This window comes from Podarcis gaigeae (genome assembly GCF_964106915.1).
Source record: "Podarcis gaigeae genome assembly, chromosome: 13".
NCBI lineage: Eukaryota > Metazoa > Chordata > Lepidosauria > Squamata > Lacertidae > Podarcis > Podarcis gaigeae.
In genome coordinates, this window is record NC_139689.1 from 30,667,577 (window position 1) to 30,682,753 (window position 15,177).

The 15,177-nt window shown below is 44.1% G+C and overlaps 1 protein-coding gene and 1 long non-coding RNA gene across 2 annotated transcripts; one reads left to right on the forward strand and one right to left on the reverse strand.

The window, feature by feature from the left end:
- Positions 1-1,987: 1,987 nt before the first annotated feature.
- Positions 1,988-12,882, reverse strand: LOC310829819 (keratin, type I cytoskeletal 12-like). Its single transcript, XM_083708795.1, has 8 exons — positions 12,084-12,882; positions 11,033-11,115; positions 9,834-9,990; positions 7,676-7,837; positions 6,713-6,838; positions 5,458-5,672; positions 4,871-4,905; positions 1,988-2,342 (listed from the first exon to the last, which is right to left on the reverse strand). The coding sequence occupies exons 1-8, from the start codon at positions 12,636-12,638 to the stop codon at positions 2,239-2,241; spliced, it is 1,437 nt and encodes a 478-aa protein (XP_083564921.1). The 5' UTR covers positions 12,639-12,882; the 3' UTR covers positions 1,988-2,238.
- LOC310829871 lies at positions 4,431-4,961 on the forward strand. The gene is made up of 2 exons (XR_014557389.1): positions 4,431-4,479; positions 4,539-4,961. It is a non-coding gene; the product is annotated as an uncharacterized lncRNA (long non-coding RNA).
- Positions 12,883-15,177: the final 2,295 nt, after the last annotated feature.

The following is a 15,177-nucleotide window of genomic DNA, read 5'->3' on the forward strand; positions in this document are numbered from 1 at the left end:
AAACCTGAAATGCTTAAAAAAAACCAACAGTGGGCGGGGCGGGGGGGGGGCACCTGGATGGAAACTGTGAGACCAGGATTCCGCAATTAGGCAGGCATGCGGTCTATTCCAGCAGTGATTTTCTTACATTCTTCTCTATACAGGGATGGATAAACCGTGGCCCTCCACAGGTTGTGGGACTCCATTAGCCCCAGCCAGCAGAGGCAGATTAAATGGTCCCGGTCACGCCCCCCCGGCCAGCGGATTGGCTGGCCGGGCTCTGACGTAGCCGGGATCCCCCAGGCAACAGGGGACTAAGTCCCCCACCCCCGGTGGGTGGCCACGCAGTCCACTGCAACTCCTCCCCACTGGGAAGTGGAGTTGATCTGTGGACCTCCATAGGTTGTTGGACTCCATTAGCCCAAGCCAGCAGAGGCAGATTTAAGGGAGCGTGGCTGGTTCACCCGCATTGGTTGTTGAGCCGAAGCTCAATGTTGGAAGATTCGGAGCACATAAAAATAGTACTTCTTCATGCAGTGTAAAGTTCAACTAGGGAAGTTGCTCCCACAAGGGGCAATGATGGCCATCAACCTAGATGGTTTTAAAAGAGGTTGAACAAATTCATGGAACAGAGGGCTGTCAACGGCTCCTAGCTATGATGGCTATGCTTCTGCCGCCACAGCTGGAAGCAGTGATGCTTCTGAATTCCAGTTGTTGGAAGCTACAGGAGGGGAGAACGTCCTTGTGATAAGGTCCTGCTTGCAGGTTGACCACAGTGGCCACTGTGGGAATATTGGACTAGATGGGCCATTGGCCTGATCCAGCAGGCTCTTATGTTCTTATGCTCAGCTCCTGCTCATGGAAAACCTTTTAGGAAGAGATGACAGCAGTCTGCTCTCTTTACGCTTGGTAAAAGGTAAAGGTAAAGGGACCCCTGACCATTAGGTCCTGTCGTGGCCGACTCTGGGGTTGTGGCGCTCATCTCGCTTTATTGGTCGAGGGAGCCGGCATACAGTTTCCGGGTCATGTGGCCAGCATTGCTAAGCCGCTTCTGGCAAACCAGAGCAGCTCATGGAAACACCGTTTACCTTCCCACCGGAGTGGTACCTATTTATCTACTTGCACTTTGATGTGCTTTCAAACTGCTAGGTTGGCAGAAGCAGGGACCAAGCAAAGGGAGCTCACCCCCTTGCGGGGATTCGAACGGCCAACCTTCTGATTGGCAAGCACTAGGCTCTGTGGTTTAACCCACAGCTTGTTACATACTATTTAATAATATATGAATGCTATATTTGAATTATTCTGTCTCTCTCTTTCTCTTGGGTGTGTGTAAGAAACAACCCTAGTAAACAGACATTGGCTCCATTCCAGCCAGAGTTTGAATTGACTTGCTAAGCAATCTTGCTAAAGATATTTACTAAGAAACAAGTCCCACTTTGTTCAGTTGGGCTTTCTCCCTAGCAAATGTGTTTAGCCAACTTGGTGACCCCCATATACACTTGGACTCAAGCTCCTATCAGCAGCAGTCAGTATGGCTCATAATCAGGGATGATGGGCGTTGTCATTCAACAACACCTAAGGGCCACAGGTCTCCCAGCGTCGCATAATGGTTAGAGGAGGGTTTCCCAAACCAGGGTCTCCAACTGTTTTCGAACTACAATTCCCATCATCCCTGACCACTGATCTTGCTAGCTAGGGATGATGGGAGTTGTAGTCCAAAAGCAGCTGGAGACCTAAGTTTGAAAAACATTGGGTTAGAGTGTTGAACTATGACGTGGGTGCCAGGGACACAAAACCCATGGGGTGAACTTGGACCAATCACTGCCTCTGAGCCTAATCTACCTCACTAGGATGTTTTGAGGATAATGTGAAGAGAGTGAGAGACCCATGTGTGCCCCCTTGAGCTCCTTGGATGAAAGGTAAGATGTAAACACAACAAATAATATAGAAATAGAAAGGACAAGGAGAACATCACCAGGGTTGAAAATATTCTAGTCAAAGTCAGATATTAGTTGCAACAGTAAGAAAGTTTATTGCATTGCGGCAGTTAACAGAATGTAGTTCTCAGTATTTCTAAAAGCATACACCTCCGTAAAGTTTTAAGAAAGCATATTGAGTGGGATTTTTCCCTCTCTAGAGCCCGTATTTGCGAGAAGCTACTAAGCTACAATTGACTCTGGTTCCAGGAGGTTTTCTTCTACTTGGGCATTCCCTTGCTTGCCTGAGTTGAAGGGTCCCCCGCTCTGCTTTTCATGCTGTTCACTTCGTTGCTCTTTCTTCAACTGATTTCACTTGAGAAGAGACCACTTTGCCATCCACCACTTCTTCAACGATGGTCTTCACCACCCTTGTTTTGAGGGGCTCTGATAAAGGAATAAAATGATGATGGAGTTAACCATTGATAATATCCCAAAATGGATTCACATGGCCTATTTTCCCAACACGTGGGAAACTACTGGAGTTGATCTGGAGAAGAAGCACCAAGTATTGATTTATTAATTCATTTGCTCTTTCATTCAAGATGTTTATATCTTGCCTTTCCTCCAGTCTGGAGCTCTTGGCAGCTAACAACCAATACATAAGCAAACGTACAAAACAACACATCATTTAAACTGCAAAGTTGTAACAGCAACAATTCAGCAGTGAGTAATAGCAGCGAAACCACTCCTAAAAATGCTTTACCCCATTATGCAAACACCTGGCCATTAGTGTAGAATAGCAACATCCATCGAAACGTCACCCTTTACCTCTTCCTGCCCAGACACATATTGTTTCAAGCAAACAACGGAGGTTTCAATGTGCAATCCTTGTTACATCCCACAACAATTTAACTAATCAGTAATGCTTTGTGACTGCAGGCCAACAGAAACCTGGCAAGTTTCTCCAGACTTGGGTCAGCTTTTAGTCACTTTTTTGCCAGCCAGTTACATCTTACAATGCCATCCAAACAGTGACTGCAAAAAGATCCCTTGTGGGGACAGGACAATAGTCATGTTGAATGTGCCACTGGGCTCTTCTAAATGAATAAATATGTCATGGTCCTGGCAACATATATTGGCCACAGGATCTGAAGCAAGGTGGACCAGGGGAATGTTTTTGTTGAGACTCATGTTTGGTACTCACACTTTTTACTGCTGGGATCATTAGGGCAATCGTTTTCCCCAGACTTACTTTCTCACGAATGGATATATTTACCATATTTTTTGCTCTATAAGACTCACTTTTTCCCTCCTAAAAGTAAGGGGAAATGTGTGTGCGTCTTATGGAGCGAATGCAGGCTGCGCAGCTATCCCAGAAGCCAGAACAGCAAGAGGGATCGCTGCTTTTGCTGCGCAGCGATCCCTCTTGCTGTTCTGACTTCTGAGATTAAGAATATTTTTTTTCTTGTTTTCCTCCTCCAAAAACTAGGTGTGCCTTATGGTCTGGTGCGTCTTATAGAGCAAAAAATACAGTACTTATTGCATTTATATCCCCACCTTGTTCTCCAAGGAGCTCAAGGTATCTTACATGGTTCTCCCCCCCTCTTGCTATTTAATCCCCACAGCAACCTTGCGAGAGACAGTGACCAGCCCAAGACAACCCAGTGAGCTTCATGTTCAAGTAAGGATTTGAACCCTGGTTTCCCAGGTTGGACACTCTGACCACTAAAAACACTGACTCTCTATTTGGGAATTCTACACATAGCACAAGGGTTATTCTATTCTCCTTCTGTTGACTCTTTATTTGGATTCAGGCACATGATTTTCTGTAAACTCAACAGAATGCAGATTACCAAAGGAATACAATCTAACAGAACGTTCCCTCCCAATGTTTACTTTTCTTTTCTTCTTCTTTTTTTTAATTTCAGGCTTATTCTGCAACGGTGTGCATTTTATCAAACTGAGCTTACTGATTTTTTTTAAATTCTTTTTCTTTCTTTTTAAATGTGGTGAGTGATAATTAGTTTTCTGCCTACAGGGAGCTGAAGGCCTTTGAAATCCATTCCCACTTCTCTGGTAGTATGTTAATTCTGAGCACACTCCCTGAGTTGAAGCTGATGAAGTGAAAGGGACTCATGCCAGTATGGATAAAGGCTAGTGCAAATTCTCTTAAGTCAACATTGTTCGATTGAATTGTGAGATAGGTCAGCTCATCACTAGATTTGATGCCTTGGGGGCTAGGGGTGTCTGTCACTTATTTACTGCCTCTGCTACTTGTGGTTGTTTGCTACAGTTCTCAGAAATGTTGAAGGCTTACTCAGCTTGGGGGTGGCAGTGGTGCAAAACCAGGGTGGTTTGCGGTGCAAAAGGGTTTGAGAATATTGCAAAATTTGGGCAGGATACCTATGGCCCCTGCTTTGAGCATCTTGGGGGAGGTGGTGGTACAAAATAAGTGCAAAAATTTGGGCACCAGTTTGGGTGCCAAACCCAACATACAGTGTTGGGTTTTTAGATGTTAACGGCAAGCCCAAACGGGGACCCCAAATTTCAGGGTTCGTATTTAAGAAAGCCTTGAAGGGTGGTGGCAGAGACTGTGGTGCTGGCAGACTGTACAAGTAGCAGGCCCTGGGACAACGGCAGTGGAAGAACCAAATAGCCAACAGCTCCGTGCAAGGGACTCTAGTCTAGAACACGGAAGCTGCCTTATATTGAGTCAGACCACTGGAATAGCTAGTTCAGTATTGTCTATACTGGCTTGCAGCAGAGCTCCAGGGTTTTAGGTGTGTGTGTGTGTGGGGGGGAAAGATATTTCAGTCCTACCTAAAGAGTCTTAAGTTCCCTCTGGTTCCACCTTAAAGCATGTGTCCCCCCCCCCCTCCACTATTATGGAAATAAGGGCAGGATTTTCAGATTTATACATTGTCCTTTTAAATACAAAACAATATTACTCTGAAATAATAAATTGTAATTACCTCTGATTTGAACTTTTGGTTCGTAAGTGCGGAAACTGTCAAAAAGGAACACAACGATAACTTGTTAATACTCTTATGAAACTGGCAGATTTTTAAAAAATATTTTTAGGAAGTGGTTGTGGAAGCAGTAATGATTTCAGTACAGTTGTATGGTGTGTCATTCGTATTCCTGGAGGATTCTTTCTTGCTGGCACCCACGCAGCAAGGTCAGAATCTTTTAGGGTCCCCCCAAATAAAAAATGGAATACTTTGCCTCTGTGATCTGTCGTTTGTCGATGTGATATATATAGAGAACCAGAGAGATGATTTTGCATTCAAGTGGGAATGTTGACTTTTTAATGCGGTCTTTTGCGAATTTTATTTTGGAATATTTGGGTTTAAGGGACTAGGAGCAAGCTTCTGAGTCTCTTATACCTCTTCCCCAACCACACAAAAACCAGAAAAAGAAGCAACTGATGTTTAAAGTTTGCTTCCACCTTTTCAAACACGTTGGCTTAAAATAAAAAAGTGTGAGGAAGGGACCCTTTGAACCCAACATCATGCGACTCCCAGCTTGATTCCCCTTTACTTTCAGATTATTCCCGTACCTCTCGCCATCAAGCAGGCGCCTGTATGTTTCAATTTCCATTTCCAGTCGGGTCTTGATGCCCAGCAGTTGTTGGTACTCTGAATTTTGCATCTCCGTCTCGGACCTGATCTGCTGCAACTGCTCTTCGATGCTGCTCACTTGGTGCTGCAGCTGTGAGAGCTGAGTGCTGTAGTTGACTTCGGTTTCATGCAAGGTGCCTTCCAGAGAAGCTTTCTGTCGGTGGGAGAAATAGAGGAAGGCAGGGCTTGCTTACATGCTAATGAAGGTGAAAATTTTCATTCGCTCAGCATCCAGTGTAAAGTTCAGCTCCTCCAAAACTGAGGGTCAGTTTATCTATTTTGTGTGCTCCTGGAAATTGCTGTACACATGGTTTTTTGTTTTGTTTGTTTTGCTTTTTGGCATTCTATCAACCTACTATCAAACATAAATGCAATCTGTATGATTCCCATTTGAAATGCAATGGCCAGACTCGAATTATGGACAGCAAACAGGGCAGTTTCCCTTAGTAATTCTAAGCTACTCACCATGCTGTGCTAGGTATGTCAGAAATACGTTGCGCTGCATGCAATGGGGCTTACTCTCTTGTAAGGGTGCATAGGATTGCAACCTAAGCTAGTTAGCCCCGCTGCAATGGTTAGAGCAGTATTTCCTAAACTTGGGCCTCTAGCTATTTTTTGGACTACAACTCCCATCCTCCTTACCTTGCAGGACCAGTGGTCAGGGATAGTGGGAACTGTAGTCCAAAAACAGCTGGAGACTCAAGTTTGGGAAACACTGGGTTATAGCATGGTTGGCCATCATGGTGACCTCTACATGTTGGGATTCTAACTCCCATCCGCCCCAGCCAATATGGCCAATGGTCAGGGATGATGAGAGTTGTGGTCCTGTCCAGCAACATCTAGCAAGTGCCACATTGGCTACCCTTGGACTTCCTAGAAACTACAGACAGGTGTGGGGCTATAGAAGAGAAATCACCATATCTGATCCTGATACAGTGTGTTGGATACTGGAAGCCAAGCATCCTGGGAGAAGCATCCTGCTGTTCTCTGAGCTTCTAGGATTCTGGGGCCTGCATTGATTTTGCTTCGAGGTTTCTACTCTCTATGATTGCAGCCCATAACTCCTCCTTAAACTATGAATCTGGAAGCAGTTTTTTTAAAAATGACATTTATCTCAAAAGCCGAGCCCTCCAAAGAGAACTCAGCCTGCTTTCAATACCCTGCAGTCCAAGAAATGAGATGCAAAACACATACCTTAGCCAGAAGGGATTGTAGCTCTATCTCCAATGCCTGGAATGAGCGTTTCAGCTCAATTAACTCGTTCCTGGCAGAGTTTGCTGCGCCGGCGTCATCGTAGATCTGTTGCTGCAGTGGTTGGCTCTGTGGGAGAAAAATCAATAAGATGTAACTTGGCATGAAATATTTTCCTCTTGTACAGAGGGCAGTCTTCTATTTGAAGGGCTGTCCAGTTCAAGCCCAGTTAAAAGATAAACAAAATAGGAAGGGAGTTCATCAGGGGGCTTTAAAGTTGCCCACCAACAGTTAGCACTTGGTGAGCGGGCCATAGCTGTCAACGTTTCCCTTTTTTAAAGGGAAATTTCCTTATTCCGAATAGGATTCCTCGCAATAAAAGGGAAAAGTTGACAGCAACGGAGTGGGCATGCAGGTCACCTGGTCATAGTCTTTACTGCTATGGTGTGATGCATTGTTGCATTTGAGTTTACATTATAGGTATCATTTCTAAATTTACATATAAATCAGCCTATGCTGTTTGACATCAAATATGGGTCTTCTTTCTGCCCATTGTGAGGGAGACAACTGTGCTTCTGGCATGTAGGAATTTGATCCAGGTTCATTCTGTCCAGTATCACTGGTAAGGGGGGGGAGGAAGGATATGTTAATTCTGGTTCTGTCCCTTTTTCATTTTCCAATCCTAAATTCAGCTCTCTATATTTCTGCAGCAATTTGCAATTTAAAAAAATCCTCACGAAAATTCATCAGCATTTTAGTGTGTATTCTTTGCATGAACAGGTTTTGCATACATTGTTGAGTAATGTACATGTTTTTGCAAACATTCCAGTAACAGAATACATTTTTGTATGTGATGGTCATCTTGTGCACATTCTTCCCCACCCTCCCCTATGCATTTGTTGCAAATATTGCTTGATGCAACGCATCAAATAGAATTTGCTTTCAGCAGCCACCCATCCATCTTACCATTTTGTGAAACTGTTCTTCCGCCTCTCTGCGATTTTGATCTGCGAGGTCTTCATATTGCGCCCTCATTTCGTTCAGCAGCTTAGTCAAGTCTACTCCTGGAGCCGCGTTCATTTCCACTGTGACGTCACCCGTAGAGCTGCTTCTCAGCAAGTTAATTTCCTGGGGAAGAATATTAGAAGCAGGTTAACTTGAGATGATGAAGCAGCGTAAAGTCAGTCAACAGTGATTCATCAACTTCTTATCTAGTAGGACATCATCCACGGTAAAATGCGTACAAAAATGTTCCAAGCATTGTCTTTCTCTTTTTATGGTACCTTTGAATATCATGGTGTGTATGTGTGTGGGGGGGTCCCATATCCTCTGCAGTCAGTGTGTAAACATGTCTCTATTACACAGGAAATGACTACAACAGCATAGGTTTTATATAGCATTTTTCGTTAAGTGCTCAAAAGGCTTCCTGGATTGAAAGTCTCAGCTGTTCCGAGCATAATGGCCTTTTATATTTTTGCAATAGATGGCAGCCCTTGTTAGGGAGATGCTCTAAGAAACCCCTTCCCAACCTCATGCTCTTCAGATGTTTTAGACTACAACTCCCACCATCCCCATCCATTGGCCATTCTCACCATTGACCATTGGGGTTGATGGATATTGTAGTCCAAAACATCTGCACTGAAGCATTATCTGGTGATGAGAGTATTCAGAAAAGGACTAGGCAGGTCCTTCAGCCAAGCCAGTGCTCAATCCAATAACCTGATTTCAGTTTATTTGGGCTCTGTCCAGGTACTATGAATAATTGCGAAACCATCTCTCTGAGCATATACACAAGGTATCAGGCCGTTCCCCTGTAACCGTGAAACTTGTATACCGCCATCCTAAATAGAGACAATGAAACAGCCACCTTAAGCTTCTCATGACAGCCAGTGCCAGCATCTTCAGAAGTTGGTAAACCATTATCCTTAATTTTATTTTTCTTGGATTTGTTCCCAGGACAAATACCACAGAGAAAATGATCTGCATCTCATTTACCGAAACTAGCCTTAGGGCCTGGGAAGCTCTGAAGGAAGATCCATTCTCCCTGCCTGGCCCCGGAGCACCCACTAGGCATAAAGGAATCTAAGCAAGGGAAGGGTGTTCCCAAAGAATGGAGGGTTAATTGAAGGAGCGCCTGTCTCCATTCTAGTCTAAATATGCCAGCTTTACCTTAACACAGTGAAGGCGTAAAACAATGCTCTGCCTATAGATTTTTTGGGGGGAGCCCCAGCCTAAGCTACGGGGCCCACAGAGCCCCATGTATCATAACTTTGTGTAGTAACATTGGACCACACAGGCACAGCGATGAGTAGACATTAGGAGAGAGCACACACTAATCATTAAAGCAGTTTATGGCACAATTTGAACTTAATTTAGATAGTCATCTCCTGGTAGTTCAGATGGAGTCTTTGATAAGGGTGTGATTTCTCGTTTGTGCTCAAGCACAATGGTGTGATGTAACAAATGCGGTCAGAGATTGAAGGTGAGTGATGGAATTTGTTCATTCTTTCTGCACGGTGATGTAACAGGATTTCAAATCCATATGGCATAATATGAGCTAACCCAACCAATAAACATGGATGAAAATTCAGGACTCTGTGCTAGTCCCTGCTCACTTTCCCAACAATTTCTGTGGAATTATTTCACAAGTCTTACCTCCTTGCCTTTACAATTACACTTCTGTCCTCCTGAAAGCTTTTGAAAGCCCACACATGGTAATGTAAGAAGGGTTGTCTAAGCTGGTTTTAAGTACTTATTATTATTATTATTATTATTATTATTATTAAGCTGTTCTTCTTCTATTGACTTCATGCAAGAAGTTGAAATATTTGTGATGTTCCTCATTCTGAATCTTGGATTTAGGTGGACTATTATAATTGAATTAATTCTGTGGGTTTGGTTAGGCAGAAGTTGACTTGCCCAGGAGGTAGGTACTCTAGTAAACTTTGGGGCTAAGTGAAGAATGAACTTGAGCTTCCTTTTGTCTAAACAAACGTTTGGATCTGCAGCACTGTGCTAGGCACTTGTCCTGCATCCCAAAGACTCACACAGTCCTGCCTTTGGACTGGATTAGGGTGAAAATCTCCTGAAAAGGGGTGATGGTGGTGGAACGAAACTTGGTTACCTCTTCGTGGTTCTTCTTAAGGTATGCTAGTTCCTCTGTGAGGCTTTCAAGCTGTGCTTCCAGGTCAGACCTGTTCATGGTCAAGTCGTCAAGCACTCTGCGCAGACCATTGATGTCTCCTTCAACACTCTGGCGAAGGAAGAGCTCGTTCTCAAACCTGAGAGGGGCAAGTGAGCATACAAAGCTATGAGATATATCGGGAGATGGCTCAGATTAGCCGCTTGTAAAGACAGCAAACGAAACGGCAAGATCAGGATCGAAGGCGCTTGGAACATTGTCACTCTTTATTGTGTTTCGTAATCCCAAGGTGGGTTACATAGCTTACACAAACACAATGAATGCAGCACAAAGACCGATCCTTAGCCCTATAGCCTCAAAGTCCATTACAGTGAGCTTATCAGTTCTTCAATTTTCAATGGCCAGAGTGAGGAGCTTAACTCAAGGAAGCAGAGGTGCCAACTTCCTGGGGTCCTAAGTACCCACAAAATTTCCCACGAAGAGGCTGGGCACCCACAAATTTTGGTGCCTGGGCAATGCACGCTGCATGACACCCACGGCCCCGGGTACCCATGGCTCCGGAGCCAAGCTGGCACTCCTGCAAGAATGTACACGGAAGGAGAGCTTTGCATCCTGGCCACCCTCTGAAGTCACCCCAAAATCCTTTAAGGGAGCTTCCAAACAAGGTGGGATGGGGCATGGAAGGCTGCTGGGAGCTGGAGGAGATTAGATAGATGCCCTCGTGAGATCCCTTTGGACTCTAAGATATTTACTAAGAGCCAGCAGATGAGTTGTTAGATCTGCACCTGGGAGACAGGGCTTCAAAACCCAGCTTGTCCCAGCACTGTTTTATTTCACTGGATCCTGACAAAAGCAAACAAACAATTGGGTTGGTAAAAGGTGGACTTGATATCATGTGTATCACTATAGTCCTATTGTGTCTAGCAGAAGAAGTAGCATTCTGTATCTCTACTCATTTTTCTATATAGCTGATAATTACCAAATTCACCCAGTTTTAACAGCTGCCCATCACAGACCATAGCATTAGAGGTGGGGTTTTGATTTCCAACTTGCATTACATTATTGGTGAATTAAGTAGACCCCAATGACCCAATGCTACTGAAAGGAGTGGGGTGGAAAACTTAAGAACCAACATCTTGCTTTTAAAAAAACAAAACAGAAAAGTTTTGAATTTAGCTTACTTCAGTCTGAAGTCATCAGCAGCCAGCCTGGCATTGTCAATCTGTAAGACTACATTGGCATTGTCAATGGTCACATTGACGATCTGGAATGCAATATTAAAAGAATAAAACAAGGTTATTTTGTGTGGGGGAAATGCCCACTTCCAGATTAACAGCTAATGCATTTCGTACATAATCAGGGTTGAGTAGTGCGAATAAAAACTGACTTAAAAAAATAAATAAATCTCCCCAATGTTTTGAATATGAAGAATAAGAATAGACGATGTTAGCTTTTACAACAATTATTCAGCTAAAGCACTTGAATTTCATCTGAATTTCTCCTGTTACATGAACTTGATTATCAAAACAAACAAACAAACAAACCAAGACTAATTTGGCTTCAATTCCAGTCCTTCTGTTGAATTAATATGTGGACAAGACCTTTACCGCTAACAGAAATAAGCACGAGTAATTCAGAATGTTATCGTTCTGAAGAAATGTCATTCATTAGAGTTTTAAAGGATTGGGCACCCCATCCTGCTTAAGCAGATTGAGGCTTGTAACTGAGGCTTGTAGCCGTGTGCTTCACTTGTAAAAAATGTCCCTGAGTTCATTTTCTGGTATCTCCAGGTAAGGCTGGGAAAAACTCTCTAAAGCCCCGGAGAGCCAAATCTACTGGCTTGCCTGGACCAATGAAATGACTGGGCATAAGGCAGCTTTCTATGCCTATGCCAGTTTCATCCCATTATAATTTTGCATTTGGGTTCCTAGTGCTGAGAAAGAAAGAAAAACCCTCCATGTTGAACTCCCCCCCCCCCCACGATTACATTACATACATTTATGAGTGATAAAGCAGGTAAAGTGCTTTTAAAAAATTCATCATCTTGGTCTGCTTGCTTTAGCATACAGTCATATATATGCACATTTTTTGTACATAATTGGCTCCTCCAATGCCACTTTAAGAAGCTGTGCAGAATTGCAGGGGAGATGTCCAATAGCAAATCCCTCACACCGATTCCATTCGTTTAGGTGTGACTTAGGGGATGCTTCTACCCAGCGTTGGTTTCCTCACCTGGTTGCGCAGATCCTCAATGATCTGGTGATATTTGCTGTAATCGCGGGTCACTCCAGGAGCCCCGGGCCCATTCTTCTCATACCAGTGGCGGATCTTCAGCTCGAGCTCGGCATTCGCCTCCTCCAGAGAGCGCACCTTTTCCAGGTAGTTTGCCAGGCGGCTGTTGAGGTTCTGCATGGTCTCCTTTTCAGCCCCAGCCAGGAAGACGCTGTCGCCCCCTCCATAACCACCACCCAAGGACACCGCCGAGCTGGAGCGGTAGCTGGCTCCATAACCACCGCCTCCCACGGAGGCGCTACCAAAGCCAGCCCCACCGCCAAAGCCAGCCCCACCACCAAAGCCAGACCCCCCGCCAAAGCCAACTCCGCTTGCAAAGCCAGGTCCACCAAACCCACCGCATGCAGCCCCTCCATAGCCACTACCTAGAGCGACCATGGACCCCCCGCCAAAACCATACAGACTGCCTCCTCCAACGCTGCCCATTTTGGCACCTCCATCCCCACTGACAAAGGAAGAAATTCTCCTTGAGGAGGTCGATATCCGAGTAGACATGTTAGCTGAGTGATGCCAAAAAGCTGCGAGGAAAAGGCGAAGCAGAGTCAGGAAAGACAGACAGACAGGCAATGTGCTAACAGGGCGGTTTCCTCTGCCTTTTATATATAGGGTTGTGAGGGTGTTGCTTTTGTAATGCCTCCTACCTGTGGCATTTATTTTTTTCTTGTCAACTCAGCGGATCTCAGTTTCAACAGCTTTTCATCCCTGCCTCCCCCCTCCTAATTCAACACGGTGTCCATTTGCAGTTTGGTGCCTCGAGGGCGTTTGTTATGCCGGGGGGGTGGAGTAGGGTGGAACAAAGTTAAAAATTCATTACGATATTGTAATTGCGGATGAGTAATTCTTCTCTCCTTCATCTCCTAGACCCCTAGGCATAACGCTCTGTGTTCCCAGAGAGAATCTCTAGGTGACAGGCGCTTGTTTGTATGTCTTGTCATTCACTTAACAGCACTTCTGCCGGACCTCAGCCACAGTTTGCCTTACAGCCACAGTTTTTCTCTTTGTGTGGAGGGAATATTTGCTCTGATGGGATCATGTTCTCTTTTGCTTCGTTCAACCTTTTGCTTCATTCACGCTTACCAGTAGCAACCCCCTGCTGCCGAAGGAATATGAACATGGAAGGCTTCTCATTGTAAAGACACTTCTGGACTTCTTAGAAAACAGAGAACCAAAGCATCTCTGAGGCACAAAATATCTGGAACTGAGGGACACAATGGGCTGCATCCAAGCAACTTCTACTCAGAGTTGACCTGTTGAAATGAACAGACCCAAGTTAGTTATGGCCAACAACTTTCTGCAAATCTGCTCTGAGTAAAAGTTTAATACAACCCAATGTGGAGCATCACCCATTATCATTAAAAATTGGAAAAGAATTCCCACTTGCTTTATCTTATGGGGAATTTCTGCAGGATGGAAGGTTACAGAGGTTCTGTGGCAGAGCTGGGAGTTACAAAATGGTGTTTCACCCACAGCACAGAAAGAGCTGTTTCGCTTCCTTTCTGCATACCTGTAAAAAGTTATGTGACATAGAAGGTGGAGGAGAATCATTTTTCAACTGGAATGTATGTGCCCTCTGCTTGGTGTAGGTATGATGTGCAGATATGAAAAGTGGGTAAACAGATGTTTGCATCCTGTGCAAAAAAGCTCCAAGAGGCATGTCTATGACCCTCATGGAAAATAACTGTGACTACACATTAAAATTGTGGTTTTCATGAAAAGTGCAGCTCTGAGAAATACGTTCCGTTAACTGCAGTGGGACTTATTCCCAAGTAAAACTGTATCGGACTGCCACCTTGCAGTTAGGAAGGGTGAATCTGACAATTTCAGTTTCTCATATTTGCAGTCTTAAGTTCAGTTTTCCATATTTTCACATCAGTTTCTGTGTGCGTGATTTTTTTTTTATTGCTTCAGCTTTATAGTGCAAACTTCTCATAATATGCATGTTTTTATGTGACTTCCCATAGTATAACATTCATGGAAAATAATTTCCTCCAATATAATGCATTTTTGTATGTTCTTTTCACAAACATGTGCATTTTTATGCACATTATTGCCTCATTTGCATTTGAATACATGTTACTTAGTTAGAGAACTGCATTGCAAAATTCGGAGAATTGCAAATTTCAATAAGACGGCTGTGGTTTGGTTTATGTATTGTTTCAGAAAGTGCATCTATTGTGGGTTTGCATTTAAATGCAAATGGAAACTACAGTTCCTCTCCATCCCTACAACAGTCTTATGCATGTTTCCTTTGATTCAAGTCTCAGTGAGTTCATTGGGACATCCTCCCAAATATATGTACACAGAATTGCAGCCTTAGTTGATCTCCCCCCACCCCACCCCAGGCTGCACAAGATGAACTTTTCTAACTTTACAATTCCATGATTCTATGTTCCTCTTACACTAATGCTCCTCCCTCCACTGTGGGAGACAGCATGCCACTGAATGCTACCTGCTGGGAATCAGAAGGACAGAGAGTAATTTTCATGTGGGTTCTCCTTGTGGGTTTCATACAGGGATCTGGTTCCCCACTGTGAGGACAGGATTCTGAACCAGATGAAGCTCTGGCCTGAGCCAGCTTGACGTTTCTTATGTCCTTACAAACTGCAAACCTTACAGTACGTTAAGTTAAATTAGATTTACCGCTTGAAGAAGTGAGCTGGCAGCAGCAGAAGGACGGAGTAAATTCAGATTAATTACTCATAATGATTCCAAATGGAATAATTGGACAGTGTGTTCTTTTTAGACCTCAACATTCTCCTTGCATACCCCACTTGTTTCACGGAAGTACAGAAGAGCCACACCTTTGTGTGAAAGAGAGTTATGGACTCTCCTTCATTGGAGGTCTTTAAGCAGATGTTGGATGGACATCTGTCATGGATGCTTCAGCTGAGATTCCTACATTGCAGGGGGCTGGACTAGATGGGCCTTGCGGTCCCTTCCAATTCTACACTTCTATGATTCTCTGATTTTTCTCAGAGCAGATTGCCCACTCGGAACTTAACTAGCTGAGATCAAGAGTAGCAAAATCCTCAAT